We start from the raw sequence: 19663 nt of genomic DNA, 5'->3' as shown, positions 1-19663 counted from the left end.
ATACTAAAGAGACCTGTTGGAAGTTATATCTACATCTAATTCCAGCAAAACTCAGAAACAAAAAGGAGAACGCAAATATGGCTGTTAACACTGATAGTACAACAACATCATCTAGCACAAGAGGCAATCCTCTAGATACTCTAGCCGCTGTCCGAGCTGCTCTAGTTCAGCTGGAAAATGAAGTTGGTAATTCAGCTCCACCTCCTCAGACACCATCAACACCCCCGACCTCAGCTTTTACTCATTCAGGTAATCGGGCCTCAACTCAACATGCCTCAATTACAGGCAATACAAAACATTCATGGATAATAGATTCTGGAGCATCTGACCATATGATTGGTGTGCTGTCACTATTTACTACCTATCACTTATCTTTAAGCAGAGACAAAGTGTCCATTGCTGATGGCTCCCTCGCTCCTATTTCTGGCAAGGGAGACATATGGGCCATTTATCTTTTCAGGCTTTGAAGAGTTTGTTTCCTAGTTTATTTGAATCTATCCAGATGTCTAGTTTGAAATGTGAGAGTTGTGAACTTGCAAAACACTGCAGGACAACCTATTCATTAAGTAATAATATAAGTAATATTCCCTTTGAAATTGTGCATACTGATGTTTGGGGACCTTACCATACCACTGCCATGGGGGGTACAAATATTTCCTACTATTTGTTGAGGATTATACTCGTTTTTCGTGGATTTATCTCATGCGTTCTAGAGACGAGGTTCAAGCATTAACCTGGATCTTTCATCAGATGATTTTAACCCAATTTAGGGTCAAAATCAAAATTTTTAGATTTGATAATGCGAAAGAATATTTTGCAAACCCATTAGCCTCCTATTTGCTTGAACATAGGATTATCCATCAGAGTACCTGCCCTCATACACCACAGCAAAATGAGGTTGCTGAGAGAAAGAATAAACACATATTGGAGGTAGCCAGAAGCATTATGTTTACCTCCAGTGTGCCTATACGTTTCTGGGGGGATGCTGTTCTTACAGTAGTGTATCTCATCAATAGGATTCCTTCATGGGTTCTTGACATGAAATCTCCATTTACCCTCTTATATCCTGATAAAGAGTTATTTACCATTCCCCTTAAAACCTTTGGTTGTACATGCTTTGTTCAGATTCTTGGCCCTCATCGTTCCAAGTTTGATCCTAAGGCCTCAAAATGTATTTTCCTTGGGTATGCACAAACTCAAAAGGGATATTACTGCTATGAACCTACTTCTAAGAAAAGATTTGTCTCAATGGATGTCACTTTCTTTGAAGATATACCCTATTATCCAAGGGCTTCTCCTCAGGGGGAGAGTAGTAAGGATAGGGTTAACTTGTTAGAATTTCCTTTACCTATCCCATTAAGTGAAGAGGGGTGTAATGGGGAGGGCTGTCAGAGATGCAGCGATGTGAGTCTATCATAGACGATGGAGACAGGTTGATTTCGGACATCAACAGTGCATGCTAGTCCCGGTCTCCTCTGTAGATCCAGATCCTGGTACCACAGTAGCCCCAGTTCCTTCTACAGAGCCAAATCCAGGTACCGCAGATACTACAAATGAAAGACATTCCACCATGGAGCCTTCACTTTCACTAGATGATCTTGATCTTCCCATAGCAATTCGTGAGGGCAAGCGTCGTTGCACCACATCTACAACTCACAACATTTCTCAGTCTTGTCCTACGATCATTTGTTTCCCTCCTATAAGTCCTTTCTCGCATCCATTGCCGATGTTCTCATTCTTAGAACAATACAGGAAGCATTGGAAGTACAAGAATGGAAAGATGCAATAAAAGCAGAAATGGATGCCCTCATCGGAAACAATACTTGGGAGATAGTTGATCAGCCTAAAGGTAAGATACCGGTTGGACGCAGATGGGTATTCACTATGAAACATAATGCTGATGGTTCTATTGAAAGGTATAAGGCCCGGTTAATTGCAAAAGGATTTACTCAGACATATGGTATTGCTACTTGGAAACTTTTACACTAGTAGCAAGATCCAAGCAGAATAAAAGTTTGAGGTAAAAAAAGATCTGGGAGAACTACCTTACTTCTTGGGCATTGAGGTAGCCAGATCCAAGCATGAGATTTTTGATTCTCAAAGAAAGTATGTTCTTGACCTGTTGGAAGAAACAGGAAAGTTGGGTGTTAAGCCTGCTGACACACTCATTGAACAAAATCACAAGATCGGTGCAGAGGGTGGAGAACCCCTTGAAGATAAAGCTATGTTCCAACGGTTACTTGGAAAACTTCTCTATCTTTGTCTCACTCGACCCGACATCAGTTATGCAGTCAGTGTGGTTAGTCAGTATATGCACTCTCCTAGGACTACTCACCTCCTTGCAGTTGAGAGGATACTAGCATATTTGAAGAGGTGCCCGGGCAGAGGCATTTTATTCAAGAATAATGATCACACGAAGATAGAAGTTTTCACAGATGTTGATTGGGCTGGGTGTGTTGATGATCGAAGATCTACCTCTGGATATTGCTCTTTTGTAGGCGGTAACCTTGTCTCTTGGAGGAGTAAGAAACAAAACGTTGTTTCTCGTTTCAGTGCTGAAACTGAATATAGGTCCATGGCAAATGGTGTAGCTGAGATCCTATGGTTGAGATCATTATTTGAGGAGTTAGGTATTGTTTATGAGAAACCCTTGATGTTGTACTGTGATAATCAAGCTGCCATTAATATAGCCCATAATCCGGTACAACACGACAAGACTAAGCATATTGAAGTGGATTGACATTTTATCAGAGAAAGGGTTACATATCAAAAAGTATGTCTTCCATACATCACCTCTGACATGCAACTGGCAGACCTTCTCAAAAATGCAGTTTCAAGGAAGAATTTAGAAGCAGATCTATGCAAGTTGGGAATGACAAACATCTATTCTCAACTTGAGGGAGAGTGTAGAGAACACTAATGTGGACCCCACTAAGGTGGTCCCACTATTCGTATGCCAGCAATAAGTTATGATTAGGATTAGTTCTTTATGATAAGATTAGGACTAGTCTTTTATAAGAATAAGACTACTCTTTTATAAGATTAGGATTAGTCTTTTTTCAACTTTATCTTATCTTATCTTATCTTATCTTGCCATGTAAGCAATTTAGTCGTTTTACAAGTATGATACTATGTATATAAATTTAAGAGGGGGGCGGCTGTTTAAACATATCAACCCAACTCTCTTTTATCAAAATCTCTCTCTCTCTCTCTTTTCTCCTTATTTTTTTTCTCCTTTTATGTGTCTATTCAATCTTGAGCGACTACTAAATCCATTTATGGTTTCAAATAGTCTCCTTAGGTTTGGTTTGAGAGGTCCAGGGCTGCTCATGTCTCATTTAGTTACACACAAACTCAATCTGATTAATACATTGTTCTTAAAAAGAAGTGGCTCTCTGGTGACCTTTCTGATAGTTTATGTTGGTGATATTGTGGTCATGGGTAATGACACCCAAGAGGTCAGTAAACTCAAAAGATTTCTTAACTCTGAAATTGAGACCAAGGATTTAGGAGATCTCCGATATTTTTTGGGCATCGAAGTTGCTAGATCTAAGGATGGTATCTTCATTTCTCAGTGCAAATATGTCATTGACCTCCTTGTTGAGACTGGTAAACTTGGTGCTAAACCAGCCTCCACTCTTATTGATCCCAATCATAAGCTTTCTGCTACAAATGGTGAACTTTTATCCAATAGGGGAGTGTAAGAGACTGCTTGGGAAGTTGTTATCATCTCTGCATGACTCGGCCGAACATTTCCCATGCAATGAGTGTTATTAGTTAATTTATGCATTCTCCTAGAAATACTCATTTAGCTACTGCAGAAAGAGTTCTGTGTTACTTGAAAGGTACTCCAGGGAAAGGTATTCTATTTGCCAAACATGGACACATGAGGCTGGAAGTATACATTGATGCTGATTGGGCAGGATGTATTGATGATAGGAGATCCACCTTGGGTTATTGTGCTTTGGTGGCAGGGAACATTGTTTCATGGAGGAGTAAGAAACAATCCGTAGTTGCCAGATCCTCTGCTAAAGTAGAATACAAGGCAATGGCACATGGTGTGTCAGAATTATTGTGGCTACGATCCCTTTTAGAAGAATTGGGAGTTGACTACGAGAGACCAAGGATGCTCTATTGTGACAATCAACTATCAATATTGCACATAATCCTGTTCAACATGATAGAACAAAGCACATTGAGGTTGATAGACATTTTATACAAGAAAGAGTTTCCTCAGGAGAAGTTTGTTTGCCATTCATCACCTCAGAAGAACAATTGGCTGATATTTTGACCAAGGGAGTTCTGAGAGGGAAGCTGGCACACTATATAAGCAAGCTGGGCATGATTGACATCTATACTGAGCTTGAGGGGGAGTGTAAAGAGACTGGGCCGAATGGGCCCTAGTATCTTTTCATGTAGTATGTTTTCTATTTATCTATTAGCTAATGGGCCTATCTTAATGGGCATCTTAATGGACCTGTTATTTCTTTTTGCTAGTTTTCTTTATGTTATTGCCTAGTTGGCCGCCCACTTAAGGATATACTTATAATTATGCTAAGATTGAAGTTTAGTAAAAGGATTAGAGAAGGGAGGGGTGTGACATTCAAACTCTTCTTCTTTTTCCTCTTCTTTTCCCCATCTTCTTTCTTTTGTGCTGCTGTTCTCTTCTTTTCTTCCTCTTCTCTCTCTAATTTTTCTAAGTTTACATCAGTTTTAGAGGACTGATTTACATCTCGAGTTTCCTAAGGCAACCAAAATAGAGAGGGAGGATTAGGGGGGGGGGGATTAGGGCAATAGTGGTGTGGACTGTATGGGAAGAGAGGAATGAGAGAGCATCCAATGAGAAAAGAAGGTATATGGATGAAATCCTAGAGAATATAAAAATCAAGGTGGCACCTTGGGTGAAAGCACTAGAATATTTTCACTCTCTTAGTGAACGATATAATAAGGAAATGGGTTGAAGTGGCCCAATCCTGTAAAGTGAAAGCTGAGTTTCGACGGAAGCTCCTTGAGTAACATAGGGCCAACTGGTATAGGTGTTTTTAGAGACCGAACTGGTCGGGTGATGGCATTTGGAAGTAAGAGTCTTGAGACTAGTCGTATCTTGGACAGAGAAGTGCAATTTATATGAGAAAGGGTGTACCATGCACATTTTGTGAAGCAAAACACCTAGGCAGATTGCGGACTAAATAAGTGCGTCCAAAACCACAAAGATCAGAAGGAGATGAAGAACAACTCTTGGGGGTGAAAATTTTCTCCAATGACAGCCTAGAATTATGTGGGCAGCCACTCGAGCTGCAATACTTTGGACTATTTGGGAGGAGAGGAACAACAGAATCTTCAAAGAACTCAGAAGAACCAAGGAGGCAATCATAGAAAATATTAGCTTGAAAGTTGTGTATTGGGTAAAAACAATGAAGATCTTCAAGGAGTACAGGGTGGATGACATCCTAAGGGGTTAGGGAGCAATTGCAGCGCTGTCATCACCGTCAAATCATGTATTAGTAATTTGGAGGCCCCCAAGCAATAATAGGGTGAAGTTCAACTTTGATGGAAGCTCTCAAGGGAATCCAAGGCCCTCTGGATTTGGAGGAGCAATCAGGGATGGTGCGGTTATGGCTTTGTTCTTGGGACCCTTAGGGGCTGGAGACTCTCTGTCTGCAGAAATTATGGTGTTGCTGTATGGTATGAGATTAGTTAAGCAACTGGGACTCAGACAGGTGGAGGTAGAAGGAGATTCCAAGCTGGTGATCTCATGGAAGCAAACTGGAAATCAAGGGGTGTGGTCTCATAGGCAAGTGATAAGGGAAATCAGATTCATTGCTAGAAAAGTGGTTGCCACTTTTTCATGGGTCAATAGATCTGCAAATAGCTTGGTGGACTGTTAGCCAAGCAAGGGGTCAACAGGGAATAACTATTCTGGGCTGTGATGTAGCTTAAAAATTTGGGGCCACTCTGTGGGACTGGATTGCAACTTTCTTCAAGATAATTAATGAAATGTTTCTGTTACTGGAAAAAAACCCAATGGCAAATCTTTTAATTTTTTTTTGGGGTATATTTGTTAGACATTTTCTTCTATAGGGGATACCTGTTGCTCCCAGGTTAGAAAAAATGTGGCTGCTTCTTTTTGGGGACTTTAAGGAGCCTTACTAAGATAATATAGCTTCCTTTGATAGGATAATTCTATGATTCAAGAAGGATTTGTCACTAGATTCTTTTTTTTTAGTGATGGAAAAAAATTTGGTAACTTTAGGTTTTTAATTGGGCAGCTAAGGAAAGTTTCAATTTATATTTGAGATAGGTAGCTTCTGATTCTGATATTTGTGTTGTTAAGGAATTTTATTGGGGATATTTCTCATGAAATTAGGAATTCTTTTGTAGTTGTGGTTATGATGCTTAATATGTCTATGTGATACCATATTTACATGATGCCTGAATAGGCCATATTTGAATAACATGACACTAACCCTTTATATTCATGAGTATCCTCTGGGACTTGATAGATCCATTTCAAGTCTATTTCTCCACTTGCATCCGTTTAAGGTTGTAACAGGTTGTTTACTAGTAATGCCAAGTATCATGATTGTTAAAGGTTTGTATAGCTTCATAGTTCATATTATCATCTATGATGAAGGTTAACTGCTTACTTCAAAAAGAATTCCATGCTTCTTTTATATATATATTTTAATTTTTTTATTGCTATTCTTGTCTAATTCTTTTGCATAACTTGTTAGATAATGGACCCAAAGATGGATTCTGGTATTGAACATTCTGGATATCATTCTATTGAGGAAGCTATTGAGGATGGTGCTGCACCAATTCCTCTTAGTTTTGATAGGACAGTTGATGTTCAGTGCACTATTGATATCATGGATCACTTTTTAGCTTGTGAGGTATTATTAGTAATATTCTTCTGTAATTGTTCTTACCTATTTCTTGAAGTTCCTCTATCTTAAATTCATTTTATATGGCAGGCGACATGGCACAAGGGTCATTCATTGGCTCAAACTGTGTTTTCTTGCATATATCTTTTGAGGCTTGATCGAACATCGCCACATGCCTTATTACATTCTTATTGCAGAATTATGCGTGCAACATGTGCTGCTGTAATTTCAGTTGTATCAGATGCACGTACCCATGAAGTAAGGCCTTCTAGTAATATCTTTCCAACCCATAGTCCATATCATGATGTAGAAAGTTCTTGGTTTTATTTTTCTTAAACAAACTTTCATTACTTAACTAAAGCTTATATAACTTCTGCTGGTTCATGTACTAACTAATCATAATATCATGGAACAATTAATATTATTTTTGCATTTTGTTAATTTTGGCATCCCTTGATTGGTTTAGCATTGGAACAACTGCACTTCTTATTGAGGGAAATTAGGGATTGATGGCTGCAGGTTAAGGATTCCATAAGGCTGTGTTTGGGTTGAAAGAAAAGGTAGGGAAACCTGTACAAACCTTGTATAGGTTTCCCTACCTTTCCCTTTATTTCCCTACCTTTTTTTCAAACCAAACACAGCCTAAAGGTGAGCCCTTGGGCCCAGTCCAAATCTGCAATTTCATAGAATGATTTATAGTTCAGTAAATTGGATTGGGATTATGCTCTTGTGGCATGATGTTCTTGCTTTCTTCACTAGAAGGGCCAGTTTTCCTGGTTAAAAAATGTTTCTTTTTTATAGTTAACTGTAACTTCATTAAAAGAATAGAAGAATGATGAAATTACAATAATAAAATATTATGTGCCCTGGTAGCAACTGCTATCCCCCATACACCCTTCACTCTACAATGTTTAGTTGATATCCTCAGAACATTCTTGCCCTGTTTTCCCCCCTTCTTTTGATTAGCAAAAGGATTTTATTTATAACTAAAGATTTAAACTTAATACAACTGTTGGCAAAATCCAAAACGCATCAGTACCCATTTACAAGTGTGCCCAGAAAATACTTTGCTTATTTACTCCCTGTTTAGATAATGTATCTGCTACCCCGTTTGCAGTTCCTCTCACCCAGCTGAAGCTTGTATTCAAATTCTTTGCAATCACATCAATCTCCATAAATGCATGTCTGTATTTCCATGGTGCTTCTTTGAGGTGCTTTGCCCAATGAATTACTAACTGTGAATCACCTTCAACTTCCAAATTTCTGAGGCCATGCTGTTTGTGCTCATCTCGACCCTTGTAAGTTGTAGCAGCGCTATGGTTTCTGCCATGACTGAATCTCCTATTCCTGCTGGACCTGAATACATCACAACCACCAAGCCTTGGTGGTTTCTAATCACTCCCTCAATACCAGCTCTTCCTGGGTTACCCAAGGAGCTATCATCAAGGTTCAGTTTTAGATTACTTTCAGTTGGTGGCTTCCAATCCTGTCTTACCTCTTCAGGGTGGCATCCAGCTTGTGCAACTCCAGGCCAGGACCTGATAATACCATTGGTTGAAAAGATTCTGTAAGCCTCCAAAGTTTTTACCTAATGTGCAGCTCGGAGTAGGATAACTTTAAATAGTTCTTCCTTTAATCTGCTCTTTTCATTGAAAATTCTATTATTTCTGTTTTCTTGGTGCTGAGATGGTATGGTTCTAGAATAGAGAGAAGAGAAGAAGGAGAAGAGAGAAAAGAGAAACGGAATTGAGAGTGGCAAAAAGTCAATTGGCGGTGCTAGTTTATTTAGTATTTATACTAGGGCGACCATATAGAAAAAAGAAAAGGGAAATTACAAAGGTGCCCTTGCAGCACTAAACTTAAAAATAAATTAAGTTATTCAACACTCCCCCTCAAGTTGGGACGTAGATGTCAATCATGCCCAACTTGTCACATAAATCATTGTGCCACAAGTGATGTAAGCCTTTTGTAAATATATCTGCCAGTTGCTCTTTGGAACTCACATATGGGGTGCACACTTCCCCATTAACAATTTTCTCTTTAATGAAGTGTTTGTCAGCCTCTATATGCTTAGTTCTATCATGAAGGGCTGGGTTGGCTGCAATATTGATGGAAGCCTTGTTATCACAATACAAGGACATAGGGCCATCAACAGGAAAACCCAGTTCGTTCAACAGATTCTTTATCCACATGCCTTCAGCCACCCCATGGGACATTGCTCTATATTCAGCTTCTGCACTAGACCTAGCCACCGCATTTTGTTTCTTGCTTCTCCATATGACTAGGTTTCCTCCCACAAAGGAACAATACCCACTTGTAGACTTTCTGTCATCAACTGATCTAGTCCAATCAACATCTGTATATACTTCAATCTTCAAATGACCATTCTTCTGGTATAATAAACCAGTTCCAGGAAACCTCTTTAGGTATCTGAGTATTCTTTTTGCTGCCTCTAAGTGTGTGGTCTTAGGAGCATGCATGAACCAAGGTTTAAAATGTCGATGTCGATGGAAATGTCGCTTACCAAAATATAGGACATATGTTGGAAATGTCGAGGGGAAATATTGTAAAAATTAGAGATATTGTGGAAATATTATGAAATATGTGGAAATATGCAAAGATATTTTGCAAAATGATAAAAGAAGCATTAATACATATTTCTAGACTATTATCTTATTCACAACCATTATATAAAGCTAAGAAACTAAGATCAATAACAAATTAGTAAATGGCGATTTACTAATTTCTTATGCATTTTGATGTTTTTACAAGGTTATTTGATATTTTCTTTTCTTATTTTTAATTCTGATTTATTATAAATTCTAATATATTTATTTCACACTAGTAAATAGAAATACATTTATTCTGATTTTTTAAATATTAAAGTTATAATACATTATGTTTTATTATAAATTTAATAAACTGATTCTCCTTTTCGTAGTATTATGATTATGATAAATTCTGATTTCTTATAAAGCTTAATGAATTTATTATGATTTTTAATACTAAATTTATAATAAATTATGATTCAGTATAAAATTTATTAAATTTATTCTGATTTTTTATATTAAATGTGGAATATGGTTTATTATAAAATTCAATAAACATTTTCTGATTTTAATAAATATTTTAAAAAATACTAACTAGTTAATATTTTATTACTTGAAAAATATTTTATGTTTTATATTATAAAGTAATTAATTTATTCTTTTGTTTTTATATTTTGCTAATTCTTTTTATAAATATTTTATTTTAAATATTAAATAGAAATTATTAATGGAATAATCTATATTAATATACTATATTATATTAATATAATATACTAATATATTATATTTTTAATGTACATTAGCCGACATCCTGTCGATATAATAAGAAAAACTGTATTTTTTTTGGTTATTTGGACCGATTTGGTCGACATTTCTGAAATATAGGAAATGCTGACCGATATAATGTAATTTTTATATTACCATCCACTTTCATGTCGGTGAGCCTTGACATCGACATATGTCGGGCGACATTAGCGACATTTGGTGACATTTGAAACAATGGCATGAATTGACTAAGAACACCTACTGCATAAGCAATGTCTGGCCTGGTCATGGATAAATACAGGAGCCTCCCCACAAGTCTTTGGAATTGTTTTACATCTTTGACAACTTCACCACAACAGTCACCCAGTCTATGATTTGGATCAATGGGAGAGTCGGCTGGCTTAACCCTTAGTTTTCCTGTATCTTGTAACGGATCTAGGATGTATTTCCTTTGAGAAATGAAGATCCCCTTTTGAGAGCGGGCTACTTCAATTCCAAGGAAATATCGAAGGGGACCTAGATTCTTCACCTAAAATTAAGTGGCTAAGAAATCTTTTTGTCTCTGAATTTCAACCTTCTAGTCACTTGTGATCACTATGTCATCAACATACACTATCAAGGCTGTAATCTTTCCTTCCCCTCTTTTCACAAATAGAGTATGGTCAGTCTGACATTGTTTGTAGCTAATCTACTGTATAGCCAGATGAAACTTGCTGAACTAGGCTCTCGGTGATTGCTTTAGACCATACAAAGACTTCTTTAGTCTACACATTTTCTGCTCTTTGCCTAGGGCAATAAAGCCAGGAGGCTGGACCATGTGCACCTCTTCCTCAAGGTCTCCGTTCAGGAAGGCGTTTTTATTGTCTAGTTGATGAAGATCCCAATCAAGATTTACCGCAAGGGAGAACCAGAGAAAAGGACTTAACCGAGTTCATCTTGGCTACTAGGGCAAAAGTCTCTACATAATCTATATCATATACCTGGATAAACCCTTTTGCCACCAATCTAGCCTTGTACCTTTCTATCGTGCCATCAACCTTGTGCTTCACTGTGAACACCCACTTGCACTCTACCGGTTCCTTACCCTCAGAAAGATTCACTAATTCCCACTTTCCATTTTTATGTAGGGCATTTATCTCTTCTTTCATTGCATCTGTCCATTCAGGTACTAAGAGAGCTTCTACCACATTTTTAGGGATAGGGACACTGTCAATGGAAGAAATGAAAGCACAAAAGGAGGGTGAGATGTTCTCATAGGTAACAAAATGGGTAATAGGGATAGGGATACTTGGTGGCACAAGACCTAACTCCCTTCCTTTTCGTAATGGGAATGTCAAGGTCATCACTAGATGGAATATCTATGGCAAGAGGATCAGGAACATCAATAGGAATGATAGTACCTGGTTGGATATGATCTGTCCCCGGTGAATCTGATGATGTTGGAGGTACAGTTTCAAGTTGCTCCATAGCTATTGAATTTAGCTAGCTCTTGTGACGACGAAAAACATGGAATGGAGGTGGGTCAGACAAAGGAGGGAGAACCTGAACCTGAACTGGTTTCTCCTCCACCTACACTCCCCCTGAGGAGAAATCGGGAAAAAAAGGATCACTTTCAAAGAAGGACACATCCATAGAGACATAGTACTTCTTGGAAACGGGGTCAAAGCATCGATAGCCCTTTTGGGAAAAAGGATAACCCAAGAAGACACAAGGAATGGTACGAGGATCAAGTTTTCCACGAGTAGGAGAAAGGTCCTGGATGAAACAACGACAACCAGACACACTGATAGGAATAGAGAAGAGGGGAGCCTTGGCAAAAAGAAGCTGATGGGGGGCCTTGTACCCTAACAAGTGAGATGGCATACGGTTGATGAGATAGGCAACACACAACACAACATCCAACCAGAAGCATTTAGGAACATTCATGTGTATAAGTAACCTGCGAGCAACTTGAAGGAGACGATGATTCTTTCTTTTAGCAACACCATTTTGCTGGGGGTTCTAGCGCAAGAGCTACGGTGTATGGATCTACATGAAGCAAAAAACTCCGTGAGATCACTATGGAAATATTCTTTGGCATTGTTTGATTGGAAAATTTGGATTTCCGTTTGAAACTGAGTGAATATCAAGCGTTGGAAATCTTTAATGATTTTTGGTACTTCATCTCTGGATCGCATAGGGTACACCCATGTATATCTGGAGTAGTCATCAATAAGTGTAATGAAATATTTATAACCAGACTTGGATGTTAAAGTAACAAGGCCCTAGACATCAGAATAAATAATATGGAAAGGAAAATCAGATTTATTATTTCTTGAAGTAAAGTGATTTCTACATTGTTTGCTCAACTGACAAGTTTGACATGTGAAATCCGACACTGATATCGATTTAAATAAATATGTAACAAAATTTTCAATGACTCAAAAGATAAATGACCTAAACGACTGTGCCATAAAAGGACTCGACTCTTAGACTCAATAGCCCCAAGACAAGCTTTATTCTCCAGTATGTAAAGACCATCTACCATACGACCTCTACCAATCGTCTTCCCCAAGGCCAAATCCTGTATTATACAAGAGGAAGGAAAAACGGTTACTGAGCAGTTCAACGAATTTGTTATACTACTAACAAAGAACAAATTTATGGATAGTTTAGGAACATGTAGAACATTAGAGAGGGTGAGCCCAAGAGGAAGGGAGATGGTTCCTTGACTAGCTATGGTGGAGAAAGAACCAACAACAGGTCTCACCTTGTCCCGACCAAATAATAGATGACAAGATTGAAAACAGTTGGACTTACCCATTGTTAGAATGCTTGAGTCAGGGGTATTTTGGTCATTTTGGTGTATCTTATTGAAAGTGAAATGTCTATTGTATCTGAGTTTAAGTTATGTGTCCCATCTTCTATGAGGGACAAAATCGTCTTTCTTGTAACTCAAGTTTTTCATGAATAAAAGTCAAGTGGGTCGGCTAGGAGAGTGACTTTTGAACATCCTCTCTTCTAGTCTGGTCGAATACTCTTCTCCTCTCCTTCTTCTTTCTCTTTTCTTCTTTATTCTTCTCTACTTTGACCTAGAAACAACTAGGGTTTATTCACATGGTATCAGAGCATTAAGGTCTGGTGTTCGTTTTCTTGTTGCTGTCTTCTTCTTGGGTTCGCCGCCAGCTTCACAATAGGTTTCATCATCCTACAACTGATCTGATTGAAGACACAATAAAGGGCTGAAAAGGAGTTGTCGTTTTGAGGGCCTGGAGGTGAGAATGCCTCTGGCCGGTGCTGTGGTGGTCGTTGAAGTGGTATACTAGACCCTCTATTCAGTGTATGAAGAGGGCTGGTCGTATATAGGTATGGACACTGCTGTCGTGTGTTCAGAAATGGTCTGTGAATGCTGATTTTTTTTTTGTGTGCTTCGAAAGTTAGTTGTTGTGGTGCTGGGTGAAACTGATACACATATCAGCCATGTCTTTTTTTTTGTGTTTTCTTGCTCACATGTGTGCTAGAAGAAGAGTGGTAGACTGTTGATGTCCACGACAACAGTGGTGTGGTGTTGATTGTGTTGTGGTGGCTGACATATCTATGCTTTTAAATGCTTAAAAGTGAACCCCTAGACCTTGTGTGTAATCAGTTTTGCAGTATGCAGAACAAGTGTTCGATAAAATGATTGAGTAATTTCAGTAGTGGTGTGTTGGTGGTAAATGGTCTTATAGTGTGCAGTCCAAGTGTTTGATGTGTTGACTGAATGATTTCAGCTTTAAAGTGTAGTGTGTAATGTGCAGTTGAAGAAAGTGGGTTGGTGGTATTGTAAGTGAGATAAGTCTTGTGACAAGTGTGAGATTGTGGTGTATATTCAGGGGAGACATAATTGAGGTGGCTTGAAATGTAGTTGGGAATGACAACAAAACAAGTATCATGCTCTCTTCAGATTATCTAAGTGTTCAAATGACATCCATCAAGTTGAATGGTGAGAACTATGTACCATGGGAAAAATCTGTGGAGGTGTTCTTGAAGGGCAAGAGGAAAGTAAAACATGTGAGGGAGGAGAAACCTTCCTCTGATTCTCCTGGGTTCAGTGATTGGGAACAAGATGATGCACAGATAATGACATGGCTTTGGAACAACATGGAACCAAAGATTAGTGTGAACTTCATGTTCCTAGATACAGCCAAAGGGATCTGGGATCATGCTAAAAAGTTGTACTCTGGACAAGACAACACAACTAGGGTATATCAGTTATACCAAGAGTACTTCAATTTGAAGCAAGGAAGTCAAAGCTTCGAAGAGTATTATGCAAGTTTGAGAAACATCCGCAATGAGCTAAATGTGTATCACTCTCTAACATCAGATGTCCAGATCCAACAACAGCAACGTGAACAACTTGATGTGACTAGGTTTCTTGTGGGCTTGAAGGCTGAGTATGAGCCTGTCAGAGCACAGATATTGGGGGGATCGACTCTCCCCTCATTTGAAGAAGTTTTTGCCCGTCTTAAGAGGACATCCATTGAGCCAGTGGAACATTCTTCCTTCTCTGATAGATCTGGTTTGGTAGTGACTAAAGGGAGTAGTCGTGGAAGTAGAAGTGGTGGTGGCAGCTGTGGTCCTCCAAGCAACCGTGGTGGACACATGTTTAACTGGGCCAGTGGCCGGACTGGAGGCTGTGAGTCAGGGGGAGGCCGTGGAAAAGGGGTAATGCTCAGAGAAAATGTACACATTGTGGCTTAGAGGGGCACACAGTTAATTTCTGCTATGATTTGCGTGGTCCACCCAACACTTGGGCTAACCATGTTACATCTAAGAGTAGTAGCACAATTATTGAAAGCCAGTAAACTGCACCAGCCCCCTCCACACCCACTTGTGCTTCCGAGCAGGAAATGGTGAGTGTACCACGGGCAATATATGAGCAGTTGCTTCAAATATCTCAGCAGAACACAACTACACTTGCCCATTCAGGTATGACTTGTTTAGCTTCCAAAGCCTCACCCTGGATCATTGATTCTGGCGCTTCGGATCATATGTCTGGGACTCCTGATGTATTTTCTTCCCTTTCTCGCACCTCCACATCTCAGACAGTTACACTTGCTAATGGTTCTACATCTCCTATTTGTGGTGTGGGTGATGTTGATCTCTCCTCATTGTCTTTAGCATATGTTTTATATGTTCCTAAGTTTCCTTTTAACCTTATGTCTGTTAGTAGATTAACCAAGTCCCTTAATTGTTCTGTAACCTTCTATTCTTCTTCTTGTGTGTTTCAGGATCTCAAGACAGGGACGAAGATTGGTGGAGGGCATGAAGCTAGTGGTTTGTATTACCTTGATGGTGGTGGCTTTCCAGTGGCTTTTCAGTCGTCTCTTACTCCTCTCCAATGACATTGCAGACTTGGTCATCCCTCTCTCAAGGCTTTGAAGCTGTTAGTTCCTTCCTTGAGTCATCTTTCATCATTAGATTGTGAGTCATGTCAGTTGGGAAAGCATCATCGAGTCTCATTTAGTCCAAGAACTGATAGTCTTGTCTCAAGTCCTTTTGCTTTAGTTGATTCTGATGTATGGGGTCCAGTTAAAGTGGTGTCATACAATGGGTTTAAGTATTTTGTAATCTTTGTTGATGACATTTCAAGAATGACATGGATCTATCTTATGAAAGACCGTAGTGAATTGTTCTCTATTTTTCAGAAATTTAATGCTGAAATACGCACTTAGTTTGGTGTTCATATGAAAATACTTCGCTCCGATAATGCCAAAGAATACATCTCATCATTTCAGCAATACCTAGAACATCATGGAATAATTCATCAAACTTCTTGTGCCTACACCCCGCAACAAAATGGTGTAGCTGAACGGAAAAATAATCTTCTTGAAACTGCTCGGTCCTTGATGATCAATATGCATGTCCCAAAGCACTTGAAACTGCTCGGATGCCCATGTCAATCCTTGGAAGTCAATCCCCTTTCTCCGTGTTGTTCCCCACTTTGTCTCCCTTTCCTCTCACCCCAAGAGTCTTTGGCTGTGTTTGTTTTGTTCAGCACTTGGGGTCTGGAGTAGACAAGCTAGATGCTCGGGTTACAAAGTGTATTTTTCTTGGCTACTCAAGGACTCAGAAAGGGTACAGGTGTTATAACCCTAAGTTTCATAAATCGTTTGTGTGCTCTGATGTCACATTCTTTGAGTCAGTTCCTTTTTTCTCCAATGCCAGGGTCTCTTCTTCTCCCTCTGTGGTTCCTCTTCCTGTTCCGGTTGTGGACCCCCTTCCCGTAGCTCTCACTCCTACTGCAGACGCACATCATATGCTAGTTACTAAGGAGAGGCTGCCAATTACTCAAGTGTATACTCGCTGAAGTGCTTCGGCTCCTCCTCCACTTCAGCACCCGCCAACAGATCCTGCTACTGCTCCTCCCTCAGATCTTCATCTCCCTATTACTTTGCAGAAAGGTATACGTATTTGTACTTCTCATCCCATTTCAGACTATGTTTCCACTACTCACCTTTTTTGCTTCTCATTGCAAGTTTATATCATTACTCTCATCGGTTCCCACTCCCAAGACTGTACAGGAAGCCCTTGCCTCTCCAGTGGCGGCAAGCCATGGGAGAAGAACTCTCTGCTCTACAACATAATCATACGTGGGAACTCACCACCCTTCCTCCTGGTAAGCACACTGTTGGGTGTAAATGGGTCTATACAGTGAAGCATCTTCCTGATGGCAGTGTGGAATGATTGAAAGCACGGTTAGTGGCCAAGGGCTATTCTCAGTTATATGGTGCGGACTATATGGAGACATTCTCTCCTGTGACTAAAATTGGTTCAGTTCGGGTGTTGATCTCATTGGCTACTATGTATGGTTGGCCTCTCCCACAACTTGACATAAAAAATGCCTCCTACATGGTGATCTTGTTGAAGTGTATATGGAGCAACCACCAGGGTTTGTTGCTCAAGGGGAGGCTGGTAAGGTGTGCAGGCTCAAAAATGCAATCTATGGACTGAAACAATCTCCTCGTGCATGGTTCGGCAGGTTCAGTGAAGTGGTGAAGGCCTTTGGGATGAAACAGTGTCAGGTTGATCATTCCATATTTAGCTATAACTCAAAAGATGGAAAAATCTTGCTAGTTGTGTATGTGGATGATATCGTCATAACTGGAAGTGATAACAATGGAATTGACAGGCTGAAAAAATTCTTACAGGACCACTTCAATACGAAAGATCTGGGGAAGCTAAAGTATTTCTTTGGAATGGAAGTTGCGAGGTCAAAACAGGGGATCAACCTATGTCAGAGGAAATATGTTCTTGATCTACTTGAAGAAACATGGTTGTTAGGTGCTAAACCAACAGACTCCTATGGAACTCAATGCCAAGTTAAGTGTGGATGTAGGTGAAGAGTTTGATGATCCTAGAAGATACAGAAGGTTGGTGGGAAAGTTGAACTACTTGACCATTACCCGACCGGATATATCATTTGCTGTGAGTGTGGTGAGTTAGTTTATGCAACACCCTCGGGTTCCTCATTGGGAAGCTGTTCTGAGAATTGTTAGGTACCTAAAGGGTGCTCCAGGTCGTGGTTTGTTATACCAAAAAGGAGGAACTCTTGAGATAGTAGGGTACACAGATGCTGATTGGGCTGGCTCTATATCAGACAGGAGGTCAACCACAGGGTATTGTACCTTCCTGGGTGGCAATCTTGTAATTTGGAAGAGCAAGAAGCAAACAGTGATGGCAAGAAGTAGTGCGGAAGCAGAGTACAGTGCTATGGCCCGTACCACATGTGAACTAGTATGGCTGAAGAACCTACTACAGGAGATGGGTTTCTCAATTGACAAACCCATGAAACTATACTGTGATAACCAAGCTGCTGTTCACATCTCATCCAATCCTGTGTTCCGTGAAAGAACTAAACATATTGAGGTGGATTGTCACTTTGTGAGAGAGAAAGTGATAAGTGGGGTAATAACTACATCTCATGTGAGTTCAAGAAATCAGTGGGCAGATATCCTCACAAAAGGTTTGTCTCGGGGAAGAATAGATTACATTTGTAACAAGCTGGGACTATATGTTATATACTCTCCAGTTTGAGGGGGAGTGTTAGAATGCTCGAGTTAGGGGTATTTTGGTCATTCTGGTGTATCTTATTGAAAGTGAAATGTCTATTGTATCTGAGTTTATGTGTCCCATCTTCTATGAGGGACAAAATTGTCTTTCTTGTAACTCAAGTTTTTCATGAATAAAAGTCAAGTGGGTCGGTTAGGAGAGTGACTTTTGAACATCCTCTCTTCTAGTCTGGCCGAATACTCTTCACCTCTCCTTCTTCTTTATCTTTTCTTTCTTCTTTATTCTTCTCTACTTTGACCTAGAAACAACTAGGGTTTATTCACACCCATCATATGGTTCGAGGCTCTAGAATCTATTATCCAAGGGGAGTCTGAGGGATGAGAGGACATATGGAAAGCTGTGGCAGAATTACCGTTACCTGATGTAGATGCAAAGGAAGTCGAGGATGGAGAAGTAGAATCCATCTGGCTGATTGCCCTCCCATACAACTCCAAATGGTCACAGAAAGAATTAATGATATCTTCCCTCGGATCAGTCCCAGAAGGACTCATAGTAGTGGTAGATGATTGAGGCTCTTGAGAGGCTAAATTTGCTGCATTAAACTTCCTCTGACCTTGCTGTCCTGGCTTCTTATTTTGATCCGGCTTTTTACTCATTTTCTGAGCCCACTTTGGCTTCCCATGAAGCTCCCATTATGTCTCCTGAGTATGCCTAGACTTTTGACAGTGTGTACACCATAGCTTATCTTTGTCATCAACTTTCTTCTGGAAGTCACTCTTCTTGAAGGAATTTCCACCTCCCGTAGCAACACTCCCTTTAGCTGCTAAGGCAACATGCTCTCCCTCAAGATTATTCATCACATTCCGTCTGCTCTCTTCTGACTATACTAGAGCATATACTTCTTGTACTGATGGGAGGTCTTTACCCCCCAATATCTGAACCCTGATAGATTCATATGTGGGATTCAGCCCTAAGAGAAAGGCAAACACTTGTTTCTGGGAAACTAGAGATTTGTATGCTTTGGCATCTGCATCACATTTTCTGTCTATATTCTGATAGTGATCTAGTTTCTTTCAAACAGAAGTCAGGTCTGAATAGTAGGCGGAGAGACTCCTCTCCCCCTGTTTACAAGTTGAGGAGGCAGCCTGCAACTGATATATTTTAGCATAATGTCGTTTGGAGTATGTAAACTGTGCTTGCTCCCATATCTCATGAGCTGTTTCTGCCCACATGAAGGTCTTTCTCACTTGTGGCAGCATAGACAATAACAGCCATGACATCACCATGCTGTTTTCCTGGTCCCACTTATTATGTTCCACACCACTAGACTGGGGTTCTCTGGTTCTGCCATTGAGATACCCTGCTTTTCCCCTTGCAGTTATGTAGAGCTTGATTCCCCTTGACCATTCTAGGTAATTGAGGCTATCAAAGGGA

The 19663-nt window shown here is 39.7% G+C and overlaps 1 protein-coding gene across 2 annotated transcripts in view; it reads left to right on the top strand.

Moving 5' to 3' along the window:
* Nucleotides 1-19663, top strand: part of MAK10 (MAK10 homolog) — a 74131-nt gene that overhangs the window by 10022 nt on the left and 44446 nt on the right. For both annotated transcript variants that reach the window (XM_088973252.1, XM_088973253.1), the window contains 2 exons: nucleotides 6735-6893; nucleotides 6975-7142. In XM_088973252.1, coding sequence (XP_088829378.1) covers nucleotides 6735-6893; nucleotides 6975-7142 — 327 coding nt within the window. The remainder of the gene's footprint in view (nucleotides 1-6734; nucleotides 6894-6974; nucleotides 7143-19663) is intronic.

The sequence above is a fragment of the Nelumbo lutea genome, chromosome 2, assembly GCF_056320005.1.
Source record: "Nelumbo lutea isolate HS-2025 chromosome 2, American lotus-T2T, whole genome shotgun sequence".
Taxonomy (NCBI): domain Eukaryota; kingdom Viridiplantae; phylum Streptophyta; class Magnoliopsida; order Proteales; family Nelumbonaceae; genus Nelumbo; species Nelumbo lutea.
This window is presented reverse-complemented; position numbering and strand designations above follow the sequence as displayed.